This window comes from Pseudorca crassidens, chromosome 13 (assembly GCF_039906515.1).
Source record: "Pseudorca crassidens isolate mPseCra1 chromosome 13, mPseCra1.hap1, whole genome shotgun sequence".
Lineage (NCBI taxonomy): Eukaryota > Metazoa > Chordata > Mammalia > Artiodactyla > Delphinidae > Pseudorca > Pseudorca crassidens.
In genome coordinates, this window is record NC_090308.1 from 71,476,301 (window position 1) to 71,498,518 (window position 22,218).

Consider the following 22,218-nt stretch of genomic DNA (forward strand, 5'->3'; position numbering starts at 1 on the left):
TCTAGAGCAACTTGAATGACATCACTGACAGTGATGAAAATCTTGGATTCCAAATTTACCATCTCAAGTACTTTTTTTCATGGAAAAGATGGCTGATAAGGTTAGTTTCAGTAAATTTTTAAGTTAAAGGTTTAAAGTACTTGTAAGATGATTTGGTTGATTTCTTGCATAAAAACTAATTTTACTTTATGTAATGTTAATATATATTTTAAACATTCAAAGATAGGTTTCATTTCATATATTTTCAAAATGAAAATAGCTTGACTTTTTATATGATCACCAAAATAGTCACATTCATTGTAAACATTTGAAACAATACAGGAAAATATAGTATAAGAGAGCAAGCAGAATTCTTATAATTTCAGTCCCCATAGGAAACTGCTATTAACATTTTGGCACTCTTCCTTGTATATACCTCTTTATGTACATTACACAAAAAGATATGGTTAGAAGATTTAGTTTTATATAAATTAATTTAAGCTATATTATTGTTCTTTATTCTTCTTTTGCTTTGTTTTTAACTTGTCAAAATAGTGTGACTATCTTTCCATGTCAGTGTAGATCTGCAGTCATCATTTAGGTCTTCATTTTTGGGGGTTTCATATTTTGAAGTAGTGACTTATTTTTGCTAGTTTCTAAATTTCAATGTTGTAAGTAATTAGAAAGCAGATTTGAAGATGATGCTTGGGATGTTAATAAGAGATAAACTTAGGTATCAAAAGTATACTTTCACTGAAAATATATGTTTCTTTCACTAACTAAAGCAAGTTTACAGGTTTCGAAAGTTTGTATGAATAAGTTAACAAAAAACCCTAAAATAAACAAATGGGACCTAATTAAACTTAAAGGCTTTTGCACAGCAAAGGAAACCATAAACAAAGTGAAAACACAACCCACAGGATAGGAGAAAATATTTGCAAACAAAGTGACTGACAAGGGATTAATCTCCAAAATACACGAATAGCTCATGCAGTTCAATATCAAACAAACAACTCAATCAAACAATGGACAGGGGAAGATGGTGGAAGAGTAAAACGCGGAGATCACCTTCCTCCCCACAGATACACCAGAAATACATCTACACGTGGAACAACTCCTACAGAACACCTACTGAACGCTGGCAGAAGACCTCAGACCTCCCAAAAGGCAAGAAACTCCCCACGTACCTGGGTAGAGCAAAAGAAAAAAGAATAAACAGAGACAAAAGAATAGGGACGGGACCTGCACCAGTGGGAGGGAGCTGTGAAGGAGGAAAGGTTTCCACACGCTAGAAGCCTCTTCGCGGGTGGAGACTGCGGGTGGCGGAGGGGGAAGTTTTGGAGTCGCGGAGGAGAGCGCAGCAACAGGGTGCGGAGGGAAAAGTGGAGAGATTCCCGCACAGAGGATCAGTGCCGACCTGCACTCACCAGCCTGAGAGGCTTGTCTGCTTACCCGCCTGGGTGGGTGGGGCTGGGAGCTGAGGCTCAGGCTTCGGTTGGATCGCAGGGAGAGGACTGGGGTTGGCGGCGTGAACACAGCCTGCAGGGGGTTAGTGCACCATGGCTAGCCAGGAGGGAGTCCGGAGAAAAGTCTGGAACTGACGAAGAGGCAAGAGACTTTTTCTCCCCTCTTTGTTTCCTGGTGCGCGAGGAGAGGGTATTAAGAGTGCTGCTTAAAGGAGCTCCAGAAATGGGCGCGAGCCACGGCTAACAGCGCGGACCCCAGAGACGGGCATGAGACGCTAAGGCTGCTGCTGCAGCCACCAGGAAACCTGTGTGCAAGCACAGGTCACTATCCACACCTTCCTTCCGGGGAGCCTGTGCAGCCCGTCACTGCCAGGGTCCCGGGATCCAGGGACAACTTCCCCAGGAGAACGCATGGCGTGCCTCAGGCTGGTGCAACGTCCCACTGGCCTCTGCTGCTGCAGGCTCACCCTGCATCCGCACCTCTCCCTCCCCCCGGCCTGAGTGAGCCAGAGCCCCCGAAGCAGCTGCTCCTTTAACCCTGTCCTGTCTCAGCGAAGAACAGACGCCCTCCGGTGACCTACATGCAGAGGCGGGGCCAAATACAAAGCTGAGCCTTGGGAGCTATGAGAACAAAGAACAGAAAGGGAAATCTCTCCCAGCAGCCTCAGGAGCAGCAGATTAAAGCTCCACAATCAACTTGATGTACTCTGCATCTGTAGAATACATGAATAGACAACGAATCATTCCAAATTCCAATGGAATATTACTCAGCCATAAAAAGAAACGTAATTGAGCTATTTGTAATGAGGTGGATAGACCTAAAGTCTGTCATACAGAGTGAAGTAAGTCAGAAAGAGAAAGACAAATACCGTATGCTAACACATATATATGGAATTTAAGAAAAAAATATGTCATGAAGAACCTAGTGGTAAGACAGTAGTAAAGACACAGATCTACTAGAGAATGGACTTGAGGATATGGGGAAGAGGAAGGGGAAGGTGTGACAAAGTGAAAGAGTGGCATGGACATATATACACTACCAAACGTAAAATAGATAGCTAGTGGGAAGTAGCCGCATAGCACAGGGAGATCAGCTCCGTGCTTTGTGACCACCTAGAGGGGTGGGATAGGGAGGGTGGGAGGGAGGGAGACGTAAGAGGAAAGAGATATGGGAACATATGTATATGTATAACTTTGTTATAAAGCTGAAACTAACACACCATTGTAAAGCAATTATACTCCAATAAAGTTGTAAAAAAAAAAAATGAGCAGAAGATCTAAATAGACATTTCTCCAGAGACGACATATAGGTGGCCAAGAGGCATATGAAAAGATGCTCAACATCACTAATTATTAGAGAAATGCAAATCAAAACTACAGTGAGGTATCACTTCACCCCGGTCTGAATGACCATCATCAAAAAGTCTACAAACAATAAATGCCAGAGACTGTGTGGAGAAAAGGGAACCCTCCTGCACTGTTGGTGGGAATATAAATTGGTTCAGCCACTATGGAGAACAGTATGGAGGTTTCCAAAAAAAACTAAAAATAGAACTACCATATGATCCAGCAATTCTGCTCCTGGGTATGTATCCAGAAAAAACAAAAACACTAATTCAAAAAGACACATGCACCCCAATGTAATAACAGCACTATTTACAATAGCCAGGACATGGAAGCAACCTAAATGTCCATTGACAGAGGAGTGGATAAAGAAGATGTGGTGCATATATACAATAGAATATTACTCAGCCATTGAAAAGAATGAAATAATGCCATTTGCAGCAACATGGATGGACTTAGAGATTATCATACTAAGTGAAGTAAGACAGAGAAGAGACAAATATCATATGATATCACTTATATGTGGAATCTAAAAAGATGATACAAATGAACTTATTTACAAAACAGAAACGGACTCACAGAAAATATGTAGAAAACAAACTTATGGTTACCAAAGGAGAAAGGTTGTGGGGAGGGATAAATAGGAGTTTGCGTTTAACATATACACACTACTATATACAAAATAGACAATCAACAACTGTATAGCACAGGGAACTCTACTCAGTATTCTGTAATAACCTAAATGGGAAAAGAATCTGAAAAAGAATGAATGTAAGTATATGCATAACTGAGCCACTTTGCTGTACACCTGAAACTAATACAACATTGTAAATCAGCTATACCCCAATATAAAATAAAAAGTAAGTAAAAAGTAATAATAATTTAACAAAAAAACTTTGGTTATAAATGAAATATTTTTGTTATTTTAAAGTAAAGTACTAAACAAAAGCTTTTCTGGTTGGACCATCAAGAAGCATTGTGTTGCTGTCTTCCTATTTCTTAGGCTACAAAATGCAAGCTTTCCTCATTTTAACATTCACAGATAATTTCTTATTACAGTATAAATGTGTTCATAGGGTGGCAACGTTTTTCTATTCACATTGTGTTGTATTGCTGTTAAAAAAAAAGACAAGTTAGCTTTTGTAGCTCCCCTAATGTCAGTAAATTCAGGTGCTTAACTGCCTTTCATCAGCTCCTGAGAATAACTGGAAAGCCTTTCTAGAATACTGATTTCTTGAGTATCCCATATTTAATACCCCATTCCCACCCCCACTTACACACACATTTATGCAGGGATGATTACCCACATTTTCAGTGTCTTTTTCATACTTTGGTCCCAGATATTGAAAATAGCCTCTCCAAAATGAACAGAATGTAAAATAGTGAAAGCCAGTTATCAGAGATAGCTCATTTGAAGCGTATGGTGGCAAGGAAAGGGAAACTATATATTTAATAATTAAACAAAAATTGTGGCCTTTGGGGGTTTCAGTGAAATTGCTCTCAGGTTCCAAAAGCTTTCATTTAACAAGATTTCTTTCTGCCTTGGAAAAATTTAGTCAAACATTTCCCTCTTTGACTCGAGGTGCTCACCTAGGGGATACTTCTTAATCCATAAAACCGTTGAATAGAACTTTGGAGTATACTTGCCAGTTTCCATAATCACATCTCTTTAGGGTCCGCTAATGGGTAAATGATAGATATAAAATTTAGGAGACTCTGTGGCCTGACCTGGTAGATCTTATGGTTTATATTCATTTTATTAAGGTACAGAAGAGTCAAATTGTTACGGGGGAATTGAATTTAAGTTGGTAGAAGTGAATTTTCTCTATGCAAGATAACTTGGAAATTGATTCTCTGACCTTACCTGAAATGGGTGTGGCCATCTGGGCTTTCACGTTACCAGAGTTACTTTGACATGTGTAAGTTAGTGATCTTGGCATTTGGATTCTCATCTCTCCTCATAGAGGGACAGAATTTTTAGTCATCAGGATGTATCTTCTGATGAATCAGAGAGAGCCACTTGTGATGTAGGGTCATGCAGTCCAGTTACTAATAGCTGGGATACCAAGATTGGCCAGGCCTGATTCATCTAAATGAGTTACACCATGGCCAGCTGCCCTCTCGTGAAGGAAGAGTGTCTGGATTTTCAAGAGAAGGCCATCTGAGAGTGGACTTAGGGAGAGTTATAAAGAGTAGCCAGGGATGCTGAAGATGATGGTATTCAGTAAAGGCAGGGGAGAGGAGGGGTGGATGGTGCAAACCACCAGGAAACACCCCTTCTGAAGCCACGGGCTGATACAGCTCCGATAGATCATCTCTCTCTTCTCTGCTGAGACCAAATGTGTTTTCGCTGAACATCTCAACACGGTCACTGCCAACCGATTTGAATTGAGAAATGAAGATAACCTGTTTGTTATACCAGGTCTAGGAAATATACCAGGTCTAGGAAATAATAAAAGAAGAAGTCTTACTCCATTGCTTTGTACTTCATGCATCATAAGCACTTTTCCATCCACATTGGCAAAGGACTTAAACTGTGGGACAGGGTAGGTAGTGTTGATCAATGGACATGTTGGCTGCGGTGGCACCTGATGGGACAGGGAAGCTAGGGAGCCCCAGTGTGAGGTTTATTTATGAGAATGTCATCAGAGAGGACCTAATTTATTACATCCCAACCTCATACATTGACTTCAGTTACTCAGGAAAGTGGTTAAAGGATTGGAAATGCATTTCTCAGTCTCCTTTTCAACTAACTTCCTCTGGTAATGAATTGAGATACAAATGTGAGCCAGGAGACTTTCTCTTTAAAATGCTTCAAAATTTTTTTCTAACTGGTTATACTTACTAAAATATGCTAACACAAATACAATGATGTATAATTAGTTGGAACTTTTAAAATATGTTATCAAATATGGTAAATTAGAAATCAGAATTTGACCTAAAAAACAGTGGTTCTTATGCTGAGGTCCATGAATCTTAAAAACATGCTAAGTGAAAGAAGCCAGGAAAAATAAGTCCATATATTGTATGATTCCATATATATATGAAAGGACGGCATGAATGGGCTTGGGGAATTCGGTGGTCTGAGAAACAATCAAAATTCTGTGCAAAATTTTCTTCGTATAAATAAACACCTTTGAGGGCTTTCTTGGCGGTGCAGTAGTTGAGAGTCTGCCTGCCGATGCAGGGGACACGGGTTCGTGCCCCGGTCCGGGAAGATCCCACGTGCCGCACAGCGGCTGGGCCCGTGAGCCGTGGCCGCTGAGCCTGCGTGTCTGGAGCCTGTGCTCCGCAGCGGGGGAGGCCACAACAGAGGGAGGCCTGCGTACCGCAAAAAATAAAAATAAAAAATAAAAAAAACACCGTTGTAGGGAGAGACTTCATAGTTTTAATCATATTATCACAGAAACCTGTGACGTTCAAATGGTTTGGAAATCGCTACTTGAAAGCCTTTTAAAAAATGAATTTGCATCCTTTGTCCTCCTTTTATAAATATGCAGTAGTTCTTTCTATCACAATGGTTTCTGCCCTCTGCCTGTGATTTTTAAAGATTTTTTGTTTATTAACAATACCATTAAAAAAAATAAAACCCTTAGGGCTTATGAGTTTGTTGTAGTTTCTTAGATTTTTCTGGAAAGTTTCTTTTTTATAGATTTGTTTTTTACACTTATGCCATTAACACATCTTGACTTTAATTTTGAATATGGTATAAGTTTTTAAATTTATTTTCTTCCAAATATCCTTTTGTATACTTGACATTTTCTACAGTTTCAAAAAATCTGAAGGACTAACTGGCCTCTTTAGATGGACTTCTTTAAATTATGACATCTCTAATGATATTACTTCTAATTATGAAGTTTCTGGCAGGCATGTTCGTAGGGTCAGTTCTCTTCTTTAGTGATAAGGATAATGCCAGTCCGATGTTCTCAACAACTGGTATCTTGCAATATTACAGTCATTTACAAAAAGCAAAATCTCTTATTATTTTTTGGCATGAATTAATAGACTTAATTTTGAGATTGCCTTGTTGGTATCTTATTTAAGCAGAACCATTTTTCCCGTGCTTTCTGATACATGGGAGAGAGAAAGAAGTTTATATCTCTCTCTTGATAAGCTTATAGGTCTTAGGAGCAAAGTTTGAAAGCCATAGCTTTCAGGAATTGTGTACCAAAATCTCTTCTCTCAAGAGCCCTTTAATTCAAAGAGAGTTGAAGGACTGTTTTGACATTTGTGATTTAAAAAGCTCACTTTTTTCCTGTGATTTTCAAAGAAAACACTGTAATTTCAAAGGAACACTGTTCATCACTTAATGGACCTTATTTTGAAATTTATAAGGAGTAGTTGGTATGTGCATTTTTCAAGTTCTATTTTTACGAATTAGTAGTTTTGAAATATTTAAATATGGTGGAGTTAATACAGCTTATCATAACAGATATGCCAGTACATTTAGTTGTTGCAGAATTTTTTGTTGTTGACAATATAAGAATTTAAAAATTTTTGACTCTTTTTCCAAATTATGTGTTAAGTGGTTGTATGTTTTTAATGATTCTAGCACTAAGTTTGGGTCATTTGCCTGATTTGGTATTTTGACAGCTTACATTAATGAGATTATCTTTGTTAAAGCTTTGAAACTGAATTTTAAGAATCTACAGGTATAAACAATATTATATTTCAACATCATTAATAAAGACTGTTTGCCTTTTTAGGTCTTTCTAGGACTGAAGTGTCCGATTCAACTACTAAAATTTGAGAAACTTGAGATTTAAGTTAAATATTTTCAAGTTGAGCTCTTTTATACCGTATTACAGTGTGTTGGACTCTTTTGATATAATTGTAATTTTTGGCAGAGGTGTTATATGATCTCTGTTTGTCATTTTTGCCTTTGTTACATTAAATGACCTCTATGTTTCCTAGAAGACTGTATCACCTTTCTGTTTTCTCAGGTTCTTTTCTTAATATTGATGGGTGTTTGATTCATTCTCAGTTTCACTATTTTTGTTAGAAGTGATGGAAAATGACTTTTTTTCTCCTTCTCATTGCCTCTTTAAAAATAGATAGGCCGTAGCTGCTTCTCTAGGGAATTTTGTCAAGGCAGAAGTTTAGAAATAAAGATGGTGTGTCCTCTGCTCACATTTGGTCTCTTAGACTAAGGTCACTTGGCTGACAGCTCTGGTCTCCTAGGAAGGCTTTTCCTCTCCCAGTGCTTTAAAAGTCACAGAAATAGGTTTCACTTGATATTTAGTTCATTATTCTGTTTGAAGTATCTTGTTGATTTTATAGGTCAAATGTGATTTAGGTCTATGATGTCTTTGTAGGAAATAACAGAAATAATCCAGATTCTGGATTATTAGAATCCTGTTTCTTAAAACGTTTATATCATTAACAGAAATTTGTATTGATATTTGAGCTATGGGTGGATAGTCTCAAGTATCAGCTCTGGCTTAAACAACACATGCCCTAAATAATACATAATGAGTTTGGTACTTATATTAAGATAAACTGAATTTTCTCCCTCTTTCCTTCCTGTTCTCATTTCTTTATTCCTTAATTAGAAAACAAAAATTTAAAACATTAACTGAAGTTTTGGGGAAAACCTACCCATAGCTGTAACTTTCCAAAACAGCTATTTTCATTTTTCATGTATTACTTTCTCATTTTCTCTACAGATATGGATGTTTCATGTGATTAAAGTAATGTTTTATGCAATTAAAATTGTAAAGAAAATTTATAAGTCTTAACACTAAAAAAATACGTCCTGGGCAAATGAAATGTGTACTGAGAAAAAAAAAAAAAGGATAGGATGAATATTAGGATTTGAGAGCCATATTAGGTCCAGCTGGATTATCTGATGTCAAAAATAAGGCTGTTCAGGGCTTCCCTGGTGGTACAGTGGTTGAGAGTCCACCTGCCGATGCAGGCGACACGGGTTCGTGCCCCGGTCCGGGAAGATCCCACATGCCGCGGAGCGGCTGGGCCCATGAGCCATGGCCTCTGAGCCTGCGCGTCTGGAGCCTGTACTCCGCAACGGGAGAGGCCACAACAGGGAGAGGCCCGCGTACTGCAAAAAAAAATAAATAAATAAAAAATTAAAAAAATAAGGCTGTTCAAAGTATTAAAAAATGACATGTTCTGAGATATCTAAAATTTATCCCAAAGAGGACTCAGGAGATAGGATTTAGATCAGAGTAAGTAAAATTTTCTTCTCTCATTGCAAAACTTGATAAATATCAGATATATCTGCTTTCAAACTCTAATAATAAAATTTATGTAAAGCAAAAAAATAAATAAAATTTATCCCATTATTTGCCCTTGGGCTTCTCTATTTTTTTGGATAAAATTATTAAAAAATATCTGCTATGCTTTTGCTCTGTTTATGATATAGCAAGAAAAGAATGAGATTTAGGTGGAGAGGAACATGCTTGAGTTTCTTCTCCATCACTTACTCTGTGATCAGTACAACGTTCTTCACCTTTCTGAGCTTCAATAGAGATAAAAATTGTTAAATCACAGAATACTTTAAGATTGGATTGAAAATGCTAGTTTTGGATTTACATGCCATACACATACTTATAGTTACAGAGAAACATGACTAATTAACATGTATAACTAATAATTGTATTTTTTCTTTGTGACTGTGGTTATCATTTGTGGAATGAATGTCCTTTTTATGTAAATGTTGGTGGTTTGATACATTGGTTAGGTTATGTATAAACTCCAAGATCTTGTGAGGAAACTTGGCTTATCCAAGATCACTTGCTGGTGAGTGACAAGGCAGTGCTAATGTATTTTATTTTCTATTTGAGTGTCCTTTTTGATAGGTCACACCGTAGCCACTTAGCAGCATGGTGATACCTTTAAACAGCATTTAAACATTCCTTTGTCTGCACCACAGATCACATCAACATCGTAACATTAACTTGTTTCTGATTATAAAAAATAACACTTGGAAAATAAGAAAGAATAAAATGTAAGAAACAGGTTTTTATATTCCTCTCGTGGAAATAACCGTTTATATTTGTGTTATATTTTTTCTCACTGTAGAACTATTTTCGCTTACTGTGACATAGGTGTATTTTCCTATGTCCATCTTACCACCTTTCTTATTCAAGTTTTAGAATATATATGTAATAAAGTAGCAGCTTAGAAAGGATAAAATAATTTCCTACAGAAAAATGAAGATACTCTTAACTCTATCTTTTACGAGCTGAAGAGTTAAAATGCAGAAGAAACAGGCGTTGGCAGATTCCTTTACTAAGGTCCTACTTGTGGTTTGTTTGGAGAGGATAATGCTACTTATGACGTCTTCAGAGATCAGTGTGGTACGATGGGGAGAGAGCAAGGCTTTGAATTCGGGCTCGCTTGAGTGAATCCTGGCCCCATCATCTACCAGCTGCACGATGCTGGACCATCACTTAAACTCTCTGACCTCTGGTTTCCTCAACTTTAAAATGGGATGAACATGCCTGCCTTTGAGGGCTGCCGTAGGATTAGACACAACAACCGTCAATAGAGTGCCTGGCCCGCCGTCTGGATGGGTAGGCACAGGTGAGATGATAGTCAGAAGCAACCTAAGGCCTAAGACTTGTCAAATTTAAGCATTCAATATGGAGAGCATGTTATAGCCATAAGCCAAGATATAACTCTGTTCTGGAACGATTTATTTGTATAATTCACCATTTTCTCTTTCTCTTGCAAATATGATCACTGCCAAAAGAGGAGAAGAAAATGATGAGAAGTGAAAGTGGCTTCAGTTGATCTCTGATTGGCAGGACCCTTCACTATGAGCTGCAGCAGCCCCGGTCCAGGTTGCGGTGTTCCCTTCGTCTTGGGGGACACCCTTGCTGACGGTCTGCAGCATGATGAGCCAGAGTTAGGTTTGGGGGTTTCACAGATGAGTCCTCAACGGACATTCACGCTCCAGGCCTCCTCTTGTTGAGGCAAGAGATCCAATTCAGAAAAAGCAAATACCTTTTCAAGACACTGAAAATAATTTCAGAATGAAAATAGCTTTAGTCAGCCCTATTGTGGGTGATAGGGCAGGCGGTATCAATTCTGAAAACTTAAGTTGTTGATTGAACATACAGTAAAAGTGAAAAATCACTATTGCTTTTAGCCACTAAAAAAGTCAATACCTGGGTGTATCTGAGGAACAACACCACCAACCTTATCTTTATTTCCACACTAGCTATAGAGTTAGAGGAATCCACAGGCCATGGTTGCTCATGTCTCATCTACGATGAGTCAGAGATGTAGACACAGCCCAGATAAGAATACAAGGAGGGTGGTGGTTAAGGATTGTAATAGCTACAAGTACGGTATTAAGCAAGTAGTTAATTCTCATAAGGGACACTGGAGGATGTCTCTAAGAACTGTTACCTGAGTGGTTCTTGCAGGATGAACAGAAGTTCACCAGTAAGGATAACAGCCTTCTAGGCCCAGAAGACTGTATGAGCAAGACACAGCATGTGTAGTATATTGCAGTTCAGGGAATGGAAAGTAACTATGTGGTTGTGGGTCCTAAGGAAGGGGGAGGGGAGGATGAGCTTGAAGCCACCGCGCTAGTGCGACACTTGACTTTTACCAAAGACAGCAAGATTTTTACTTCCATGCCAGTGAAATGTTGGGAATGTTATAGAGTTGGTAAAAGCAGAAAGAATAACTTAGCCAATCAATAGAAAAGAGTAATTTTTTAAAACATAGAAAAAGCACTCAACTGTGCACCTGCTGAAATAGACCATTTTTTAGGAAAGTGGACAGTGTCCTATCTCAGTCCAGCTAGTAGGCAAATGCTGCAGAGTTAACTCCCCAGCACACGTCAGAGATGTATCAGCCTAAGTAACCTGGTGGACCACACAGCTAAAGCATCTGCTATGGCTCGTCATAGAAAGTGTTAAATCCCTTATGCCCTCAACCACTGATGCTCTCTCAACTTGGCAGAAGTCACCACTGGTTCGGTTAAAGGTATCTTTACAGAGAGAGGTTTAAGGAAAGGCAAACGTGTATTTTTAAGAGGAAATATATATTTAAAATACACATATATTACTCTTTCAAAATTAGGACAGTGATAAGAAACACTTTGGTAGGGGCCCAGGCAGGAAGTTCTCAAGTAAATAGAGTTGATAGCATAAGACCCGTGCTCTTCTCAGTACATTGTATTCCCAATGCTTTCCTGATTTTCCCTTTACTTTAAGCACTAGATGGGAAGTCAGGAAACCAGGATTCAGAGCCAGCCACAGCGTCTTCTAAACATCTGCCTCATCTCAGACAGGTCTCTTTACTTTTCTAGCCCTCCGTTCCCTCTCCCCTCCCTGGTGAGAGGATTTTCGAGTAGGTCCCACAGGAAGTAGCAGAGCTGCTTCATGGACCTCTCTGGAAGATGACGGGGTCTTCCGCCAACCCTTCCCTTCCAGGAGAGGAGCTTCACTCTCGTTTGTATTATGAACAGGGGCTTTTATAAGAATTATTGATAAAAGGATTCTGTCACTTTTTAAAAGTCTGGAAAAAAAAACAGAACCAGGTATTTCATGGGGCATATCCAAGTCAGAAAGAATTTCCACATCTGGAGAATGGGATAACAGTAGTTCCATTTCATAGCTATCTGGGGGTTGAACATGATTACTACGTGTGGAACAGGGCGTAGAACAAAGGAAGCGTTTGATGTGTTAGCTATTAACCCCCCACCCCAATAGGTCCCTCACAAATGAGACTGCATTTCATACAACTCTTAAACTTTGAGTATGAGCTGTTGACCTGAAAAAAATTGCCTAATCCGTCTGTTTTCTATCAAAAACACTCTAAAAATGTCTTGTACATGTTCTCTGTGAATTTTTAGTATAACCACTTTATTTCTATTTCTTGTACATCGCCCTTTCTCTCCCACAACCAAAAGTTTTCTCCTTACATCAGATTTTTGGAATACGTCTGACCGGATGCAATGATGAAGTTGCACATATTGGTGTGTTTCAGGCTCGCCAGCTCGTGGGAAAGTGACGTCAGTGTCCACTGCCTCACCCTGCCCTCTGCAACCTGCTTGGAGCTGCTGTTGATATTGTCAAGGAGCAATGCCATGTTGCCTCCCTCCCTCCGCTGCATGAATTCTTTCCAGGTAAGGCATGGCTCCTTTACCACGGCGTGATTTCTCAGTTTGACTTGTTGTCGTTTTTAAGGACCCTGTCTTTAACAGGCGCTAGCCCACGGAAACCCACATTTTCACAGGATAGTAATAACGAGCACAACGCGTGTATTGCCTTGTTCTGTCTCTTTCTAAATGGAGCCTCGGAACTGATTAGATAATTGTCTAGTAGTGGCCGAACCCATGTCTCTCTAACCCGGGGCTTGTTCTCGTCATCTCCGTCTTTCCCACCTCTGAGAGAAGAGGCGGGAACGTTCGGCAAAGACACTTGTGAATGCCACTTCCCTTTTCCCAGCTTTGCCCTAGAACAAGGATTTTCGGCCAGCATTAGTATCTTTGCTGCTTTTAGCTTGCAGTCAGATTGCCAAATGGAGGTTTAACAGCGGCTGCATCCTCCCCCCACGCTCGGCACCTTTTCCCTCTCTCCCCACTCCCTCCCTTCTCTGGGTATTTATCTGTGCTCCTGGTCAGAGCATTACAGAACAGAATAACACTTGTGGACTGACCAGCAGGAAGACACCTCCCCTGGTAGGCAGCTAGCTAGTTGTCACCCAGGTGGCATATGAGAATTCACATGTTGGCTGGTCACTTCACTTGTGACCATATAGCTACTGAATGTTACTGAACTTATCTGTGACTCTCAGCATTGGAAAAATATTCCCAAGCCCTCTGAGCCTGTTGAGCAGGCCACGTGCATTGCTGAGAAATGACTGAACGTGGGTGGCTTGTTTCCACTTCTGAAGGGTTGCTGATGTGTCCTGAGATAGCTTCAGAATTGGTGGATGTCGCTTGGTGCGTCTCTGTGGTAAAACAAGACATGGATTTTCCTATGAAATATAGCTCAGGGATTTGGTAAAAAGAATAATAATAATAACTGCTCCATAATAATTTGCGTCCATATCCTCCTGGTACTCTGTTACATTGATTGTCTCTGTGATTTTCTTCCTGATACACACATTTCGGACTTTGGCTGTGTGATACCTGTTTGAATTGATCATTACTTGATGATCAGCTTGAAGGTCCTAGATTCAAGGACCAGAGAGAACACCTTCCTATTTTGTAGGAGAGGAAACTGAGACCCAGAGAGATGGAGTCAGTTGGCCAGGGAGTAGCCAGCATATTAGAGACAGAGCTGGACTCGCCAGGCTTACGCTGGGTAACAGCTTCTGCTACCCAAATTCAGTGCTCGCCGAAGCCCCAGGAGGTGGACGGGGTGTGAGTGGTCACATCTGCCTTGGAAGGTCCACAACACCCCCTTATTATGTGATTATTGTAATTATTTGTCTACTGCCCTGAACTGGAACTGATTTAAAATTCTGTGTATCAATCCATATTTCTTCTAAGTTTTGCTCTTTGGATTGAACATTGAATAACACAAAAGTTCACCCACAAACTTTTATGGGAGATGCGAGAAACTTAACAGTGGGGGAGAGGGGCTGGAAGACAATTATTTTTTATTCCACTCCCGTCTACACTGTTGGAAGTTTTTATATGATGGATGAGTGAAGAGCAAAAGAGATGACTCGGACTTGGAGGATTTTACAGCCTGCTGGGGGAGATAGAACTGTCATCCATGGGTGATATAAATCTCGAATCATTTCATTACAAGGTCGCCTCCGCGCAAGTCTTAAAGAGATTAAAGGTAAAAGAGTAATCTAGGTCGGGCGTGGGGGATTTGAGAGGAGGCCCAGTCTGTATTTCTTCTCCAGGAGACGGAGGAAAAGCAGCCCCTTCAAGGCGCTCACCTCGAGCACACATACACACACAGGTACGAAAGCCTGGCCCGCCCTGCGTGCCATCCGTGTTCGCTCCCGGCACCTGTCATCACAGGGGCTCTCACCATCAGGATCATTGCTGACTGTCCCTCTCTATTAGTGACTGTGCTTCTGCTTTCAGTGCATTTGCTGAACATGATTGTCAGGGGCACACACACTTTTCCCAGTTTCAAAGGTACAGAGAAACTGGGCGCGGGTTCACAAACAACGTCTGCTAAAGAGATCTTGTCCCTGCCGTTACCCCTGGAAAGATGCATTCTTATCAAGGACACACCAGGAATTGACTTCCCCACGCAGGCCTTCACTCCAAGATAAAGGATCAGGGAACAGGGGAGGATGTCTGTCAGGATTAGAAAGAGATGCTCTGCTTTGTCATCTTCGGAACACCTACCTCATCAGTTATTACGATGGCAAGGAACTGGGCTGCTAATGTTGCCCGTGTTGGAGATTTATTTCTTCAAGTGGAAACTCACTTTAGTGCGCGTTTTTTTTTTTTTTTTTTTTTACAAAAAGCTGTGTTGGGGCTTCCCTGGTGGCGCAGTGGTTGAGAGTCCGCCTGCCGATGCAGGGGACATGGGTTCGTGCCCCGGTCCGGGAGGATCCCACATGCCGCGGAGCGGCTGGGCCCGTGAGCCACGGCCGCTGAGCCTGCACATCCGGAGCCTGTGCTCCGCAACAGGAGAGGCCGCAACAGTGAGAGGCCCGCGTATCGCAAAAAAAAAAACCAAAGAAAAAAACCCATAGAGATAAAAGAGCTGTGTTGGCAAGAGCTGTAATATAGTAGAATGACACTTGTTAAAGATACCATCTTTACATTTCCAGTTCTCTAACTTTGCAGGGCGAGTCAGTTACTGTGAGCAATGCTGCTTTTTCTGTAAAAATGTTATTTTAGGTTTCTGAGGCTTCACACAGCACTACTGCCTGAGCTCTTATCACTGCCAAATCCCAGAAGGAAGGGTTTATCTTATTAGTTAGAGCCATTAATGTATATGAAATTCTAACTTCTTAAATTATAGTGCAACATTTCTCCCAGGTGAACAGGGATATCGTTGGGTGGTTTTTTTATACTTTTCACTTCTGCTCTGGTCCAGTCCCTTAATATCCCTGGTATGATTCTGAGCAAACAATGTAGGATTTGGTTGAGAATCACATACCATAGTTGTTGCAGCCCCAAGAAGGATGGACTTACCACGTCACTCCCCGCTTACAGTCCTTCTGTGACTTTCTATTGCAGTGAGAACAAAATCCAGACTTCTTCTCCGGACCCACAAAGCCCAGCAGTATCTGTCCCTACCTCCCTCTCTGGCCTAATCCCCTGCTCGCTCCGTCTCACTCACTCTGTTCCAGTCACACTGGCCTTACTTCCTGCTCCCTCTCGTGGGCTGGTCCTGGCTGCAGGGTCTGTGCACTGCCTGTTCTCTGCTTCCAGGAGAATACTCTGGACCAGAGCTTTGCATGGCTGGGTCCTCTTGTCTTTCAGGTCTCAGCTCAGGTGTCCCTTCCCCTAAGAAGCCTAACCTCACCCCCACCCCCTGTCCCTTACTAAATTCCCCGATCCCTGTCACCATTATTCTATAATCTCACCTCGTTTTATTTTCTTCATGGCTCTTTTCACTATTTACAGTGCTTTTTCTTTCTTTTTTTTTTGTTTGTCTTTTTTCCTGTACAAAAATGTGTGTTGAATGAGAACAGGGAGAATGTCTATTTTTGCTCAGTGTTGCATCAACAGAACTTAGGACAGTGCTCGGCTGTAGGAAGCATTTAATAAATATTGACTGGCTGGCTGGCTGGAGATGGGTGGACGGACGCACCAGTAAAATGCAAACTGGCATGGCCATTTGACATTCTAGAGAATTCCAAAGGACTGAGCTAGGGAGAAGCAGAGGCATGGGCAGTACACCCTCAGGGGCAGAAGCAGCACCTTTTTCCCTGCCGGGACAGGGTGGACTCCAAGGGTAAGGTCCACATTTGAGATGTCAATAAGACTGAGCATAGATGGGTGTCTGAAATGACAGCCTGGAGCTCTGTACAAATGAGAAAGACTCGAAGAAGGGGTCGACCTTGGAAGGAGCCGGTGAGATCCAGGATAAGCAGAATGACCAGTAGACAGGTCCAGGCTCCCTCTGAGCCCTGGAGACCACAGGAGGGGAAACCGGAAACTGCCCCAGAAACTGAGGCAGAGGGGACTGGGGTGTCGACGGCTCCTTTGGAGGGGGCAGGCGGCAGGTGCTGCCACTGTAACTGCTGCCAGTTTGATTCCCCTCTGAGAGCTTCAGAGCTCTGGGGGGAGGTGGCAGAAGGCAGTTTCCATATCCATCTTGGTGAACCACATCCAGCTTTTTAACCCGAAGTCCTGCAATGGCAGCTTTAAATCTGAACAAGGTCTCTGGAAGGTAGAACCTTAGAGCACCCAGGTTGGATCCAGGACTGGGTCGGGGCGGCTGGGTTTAATGGTTCTATGCCTCTTTCTTAGAATCTTGGACTATTGTAGCTGGAAGGATCAACTAGTCCAATGACCTTACTTTTATAAATAAGAAGCAGAGCCAGGAAGGGTAAGTTGTTATTGGAGACTGAAACTCTGATTCGTACGTTAGGCTTTTTGTGCTACACCTGATTTTCCCTGTTCCGTGGGACACAAGTTGCTTAGCGTATAAATAGGTGTCACTCATAAAAAACCATGAGATATTCATCAGATAATAATAATGCAAATTAAAATAGCTAATATTTATTCAGTGCTTTCTGTATTCCAGGCCCTGTTCTCAACGATTTGTACTTATTCATTCATTTCATTTTTATGAGAAACACCATGAGGAAGGTATATTATCAATATTATTCCCATTCCACAGGTACAGAAACTGAGCCAGGGAGATTAGCTTGCCCACGCTCACACAGCTAGTGAGCGGAGGAACAGGAGGTTCAAAGCCTGGCTCTAGACCGCACCTCCACCCCCATTCTTAACCACCAGATAATGTTGCCTATTAAAAGAAGTTTGGTTAAACAAAGTTAGATCTTTCTTTTTTAGCTGCAAGACTTTTCAGGGCCTTTCAAGCGTATACAGGGGCAGTGTGACCCTCCTAGTTGAAGAACGTAGGAAATGCTCTTAAAATTTGATATCAGGAAGACTTTTCCTCAGGGCGTTTTATGGGATTAATGCTCTCAGAGCACAGATGGGGAGACAGTGTCCTGTCCGATCTTGAAAGATTTGGATGACCGTGACCGAGGCAGAGCGCTCACCTTCTCAGTCTTTGTGTCAGCCTTGTTTATCTCCCAGAGAAGTAGTGCTGCAGGCTTAGTGGATTGTCAGAAGGATAGCATCTCTCCCTTTAGTGACGAGGGGGTTCTCCTCCTGGTCTGGGCCACGTGGGTCCGAAGGTTCAACAGGAACAAGGTGTGCCTGTGGCCCCTTGTGGTACACACTGACCCTGCCTGGAGGCCCAGCAGACCCTTGGTTGAGCGTTGCTTTCCCGGTCTGCACCTACTGCCCCTTCCGTTTCGCTCGGGCCTCATCCAGTCTAAACACAGCGTCGCTAGGTAGTCATGTGGCAAGGGCTCCCATGAATAGATGGGGCCGTCTGGCTCAACTCCGTCTCTCTCCTAACCGATGGCTGGACTCCCACCGAGAACCCCTAAGGGGAGTCTACCTTGGGAGCTTACACTCAACTGAGAGATTAGGAATGTTCTAAGGCCTTGAGCTCCGAGTTCAGGAATCCCCTTTGGTTCATTCGCATACCTTACCTCTAACTCCAAGCTCTGCCCACTGCGCCCGGCCATCCAAACTGTGTGGATGGGATTTTCCAGGCCATAGAGCCCCAGAACTGAGGCTTCTTTTTCTTACCCAGGTAAGTTGCTACATCCTACAGTAATTTAAATGTTTTCACAGACATTATCCTTTTTAAAATCCTCACAACAACCCTCATGTTAAAAGGGGCATGGAATTCCATGGTGATCCAGTGGTTAAGACTCCATGCTTCCAATGCAGGGGCACAGGTTCAATCCCTGGTTGGGGAACTAAGATCCCGCACGCTGCGCGGCATGGCCAAAAAAAACAAAAAAAAAAAGATCGTTTTAAAAAAATAATAATAATAAGGGGTAGAATGTAAGTAATGTAGGCAAGATCACGTCACTACCAAAACGAAAAGCTATGTTTCAAACCTAGGTCTTCTGGTTCTGAGTCTATTACGTATTCCATCTCATGGCAGCTACATCAAAGAAAGTACAAATGGTCCTGTCATTGCCCTGGGTCTTGCGCATCTTAGTTTTACCACATGGCAGCGACAGTATCTCTTTCATTAATACCATCCTTTAGAGAACCACAGCCTTCAGCTAAGGGGGCAATATGAGCGATATGGATCCTGGCAAATAAGTTGAACTTCATCAGACTATCGTTTTATGTGTATGCTGTGTGGCTGTATAGTGCAGTGAACATATGTAGAAGAGAAGAAACAAAAGAGCTTCATAGAGCTTATCTATTTACACCTGACAGGCTTAGTCAGGGAAGCTTCCTCAGCTCTTGATGGATTTGAAGTCATAGACTGTTCCACGGGGGAAGGTGAAGCTGATGAAGCGCCTTGACTAAGGGTTGCGTATACTTTTCCAGAGCAGGAAATTCTCACTGATGTTACTTGTGTGTAGTTTGATTTTTTTAAAACAGATCTTTATTGGAGTATAATTGCTTCACAATACTGTTGCACAACAGAGCGAATCAGCCATATGCACACACATGTCCCCATATCTCCTCCCTCTTGAGCCTCCCTCCCACCTTCCCTATCCCACCCCTCTAGGTCATCGCAAAGCTGATCTCCCTGTGCTATGCGGCTGCTTCCCACCAGCCACCTATTTTACATTCGGTAGTGTATACATGTCGATGCTACTCTCACTCCGCCCCAGCTTCACCCTCCCACCCCACATCCTCAAGTCCATTTTCTATGTCTGTCTCTTTATTCCTGCCCTGCAACTAGGTTCATCAGTACCATTTTTTTTTTTTTAGATTCCATATATATGTGTTAGCATACAGTATTTGTTTTTCTTTCTGACTTACTTCACTCTGTACAACAGACTCTAGGTCCTATTGTAAATAGTGCTGCAGTGAACATTGTGGTACATGACTCTTTTTGAATTATGGTTTTCTCAGGGTATATGCCCAGTAGTGGGATTGCTGGATCATATGGTAGTTCTATTTTTAGTTTTTTAAGGAACCTCCAAACTGTTCTCCATAGTGGCTGTATCAATTTACATTCCCACCAACAGTGCAGGAGGGTTCCCTTTTCTCCACACACTCTCCAGCATTTATTGTTTCTAGATTTTTTGATGATGGCCATTCTGACTGGTGTGAGGTGATATCCAATTGTAGTTTTGATTTGCATTTCTGTAATAATTAGTGATGTTGAGCATCTTTTCATGTGCATCTTGGCCATCTGTATGTCTTCCCTGGTGAAATGTCTGGTTAGGTCTTCCACCCATTTTTTAACTGGATTGTTTGTCTTTTTGATATTGAGCTCCATGAGCTGTTTGTATATTTTGGAGATTAATCATTTGTTGTTTCATTTGCAAATATTTCCTCCCATTCTGAGGGCTGTCTTTTTGTCTTGTTTATGGTTTCCTTTGCTGTGCAAAAGCTTTCAAGTTTAATTAAGTCCCATTTGTTTATTTTTGTTTTTATTTCTGTTACTCTAGGAGGTGGATCAAAAAAGGTCTTGCTGTGGTTTATGTCAGAGTGTTTTTCCTGTGTTTTCCTCTAAGAGTTTTAAGGTGTCTGGTCTTACATTTAAGTCTTTAATCCATTTGGAGTTTATTTTTGTGTATGGTGTTAAGGAGTGTTCTAATTTCATTCTTTTATATGTAGCTGTCCAGTTTTCCCAGCATCACTTATTGAAGAGGCTGTCTTTTCTCCATTGTATGTTCTTGCCTCCTTTGTTGTAAATTAGGTGACCATATGTGCTTGAGTTTATCTCTGGGCTTTCTATCCTGTACCGTTGGTCTATATTTCTGTTTTTACGCAAAATACTAGCAAACAGAATCCAACAGCACATTAAAAGGATCATACACCATGATCAAGTGGGATTTAGCCCAGGGATGCAAGGATTTTTCAATATACACAAATCGATCAGTGTGATACACCATATTAACATATTGAAAGAGAATAACCATATGATCATCTCAATAGATGCAGAAAAAGCTTTTGACAAAATTCAACACCCATTTATGATAAAAACTCTCCAGAAAATGGGCATGGGGGAACCTACCTCAACATAATAAAGGCCGTATATGACAAACCCACAGCAAACATCATCCTCAATGGTGAAAAACTGAAAGCATTTCCGCTAAGATCAGGAACAAAACAAGGATGTCCACTCTCGCCACTCTTATTCAACATAGTTTTGGAAGTCCTAGCCACAGCAATCAGAGAAGAAAAAGCAATAAAAGGAATCCAAATTGGAAAAGAAGAAGTAAAATTGTCATTGCCGATGACATACTATACGTAGAAAATCCTAAAGATGCCACCAGAAAACTACTAGAACTAATCAGTGAATTTGGTAAGGTTGCAGGATACAAAATTAATGCACAGAAATCTCTGGCATTCCTATACACTGACAACAAAAATTCAGAAAGAGAAATTAAGGAAATGCTACCATTTACCATTGCAACAAAAAGATTAAAATACCTAGGAGTAAACCTACCTAAGAAGGCGAAAGACTTGTACTCAGAAAACTATAAAACACTGATGAAAGAAATCAAAGATGATATAAACAGATGGAGAAATATACCGTGTTCTTGGATTGGAAGAATCAATACTGTGAAAGTGACAATACTACCCAAAGCAATCTACAGATTCAGCGCAACCCCTGTCAAACTACCAATGGCATTCTTCACAGAATTAGAACAAAAAATTTCACAATTCGTGTGCAGTTTGATTTTAACTTTAAGAAACTCACTGATATCCGTGTCAACATTTCCATGACGTGAAAACCGTATACAGTGACCCTTGAACAACATGGGTTCGAACTGCACGATTCCACTTACACATGGTATTTTTCAATGGTGAATAATATCACTGTACTGCGTGGTCTGTGGTTGGTCGAATGTGCCAATGGAAAGGAACCGTGGATGCAGAGGGCCAGCTATGAGTTACACACAGATTAACCTCCACGTTGTTCAAGGGTCAGCTGTATTCAACTTCTCAATTGTTCAGAAATTAATAATTTTACAGATAATTCTCCCATCCAGCTACTTTTTCACTACCTGTTTTAATATCTGTATCCAAAGAGGAGAAGAAAACAACACATAAAAATTTGGTTCAGTCATTTGGCCATTAGTTGGCATCTTAGGTGAAAGGCTTTGATTGTATGGAAGTTTGAAGTTGTGGTTCCAACTTAAGAATTTTTTTATAGGTATATGCAGTCTATATAGCGCTCCAAGAAATGGGTAGGCAGGGGCCCAGGAACTTTACAGACGAGGAGTAACAAAGGGGCTACAGAAAGGGAAAGTGAGGATTCTATCTGTACACCAGTTTTTTCCTGTCTAC

General features: G+C 41.2%; 1 protein-coding gene across 5 annotated transcripts in view; it reads left to right on the forward strand.

Annotated features, from left to right (window-relative positions):
* The window catches only part of UBE3D (ubiquitin protein ligase E3D), a 155,892-nt gene that overhangs the window by 83,058 nt on the left and 50,616 nt on the right, over positions 1-22,218 (forward strand). For 4 of the 5 annotated variants that reach the window (XR_010933832.1, XR_010933833.1, XR_010933834.1 and 1 more), the window contains one exon: positions 12,756-12,894. Coding sequence is in view for 2 of the 5 variants with exons in the window: in XM_067702689.1 (XP_067558790.1) it covers positions 12,756-12,894 (139 nt within the window). In the remaining 3 variants the exon portion in view is untranslated. Of the gene's footprint in view, positions 1-12,755; positions 12,895-14,630; positions 15,156-22,218 lie in introns of those variants that run through there. The other variant, XM_067702691.1, reaches the window with a different exon arrangement.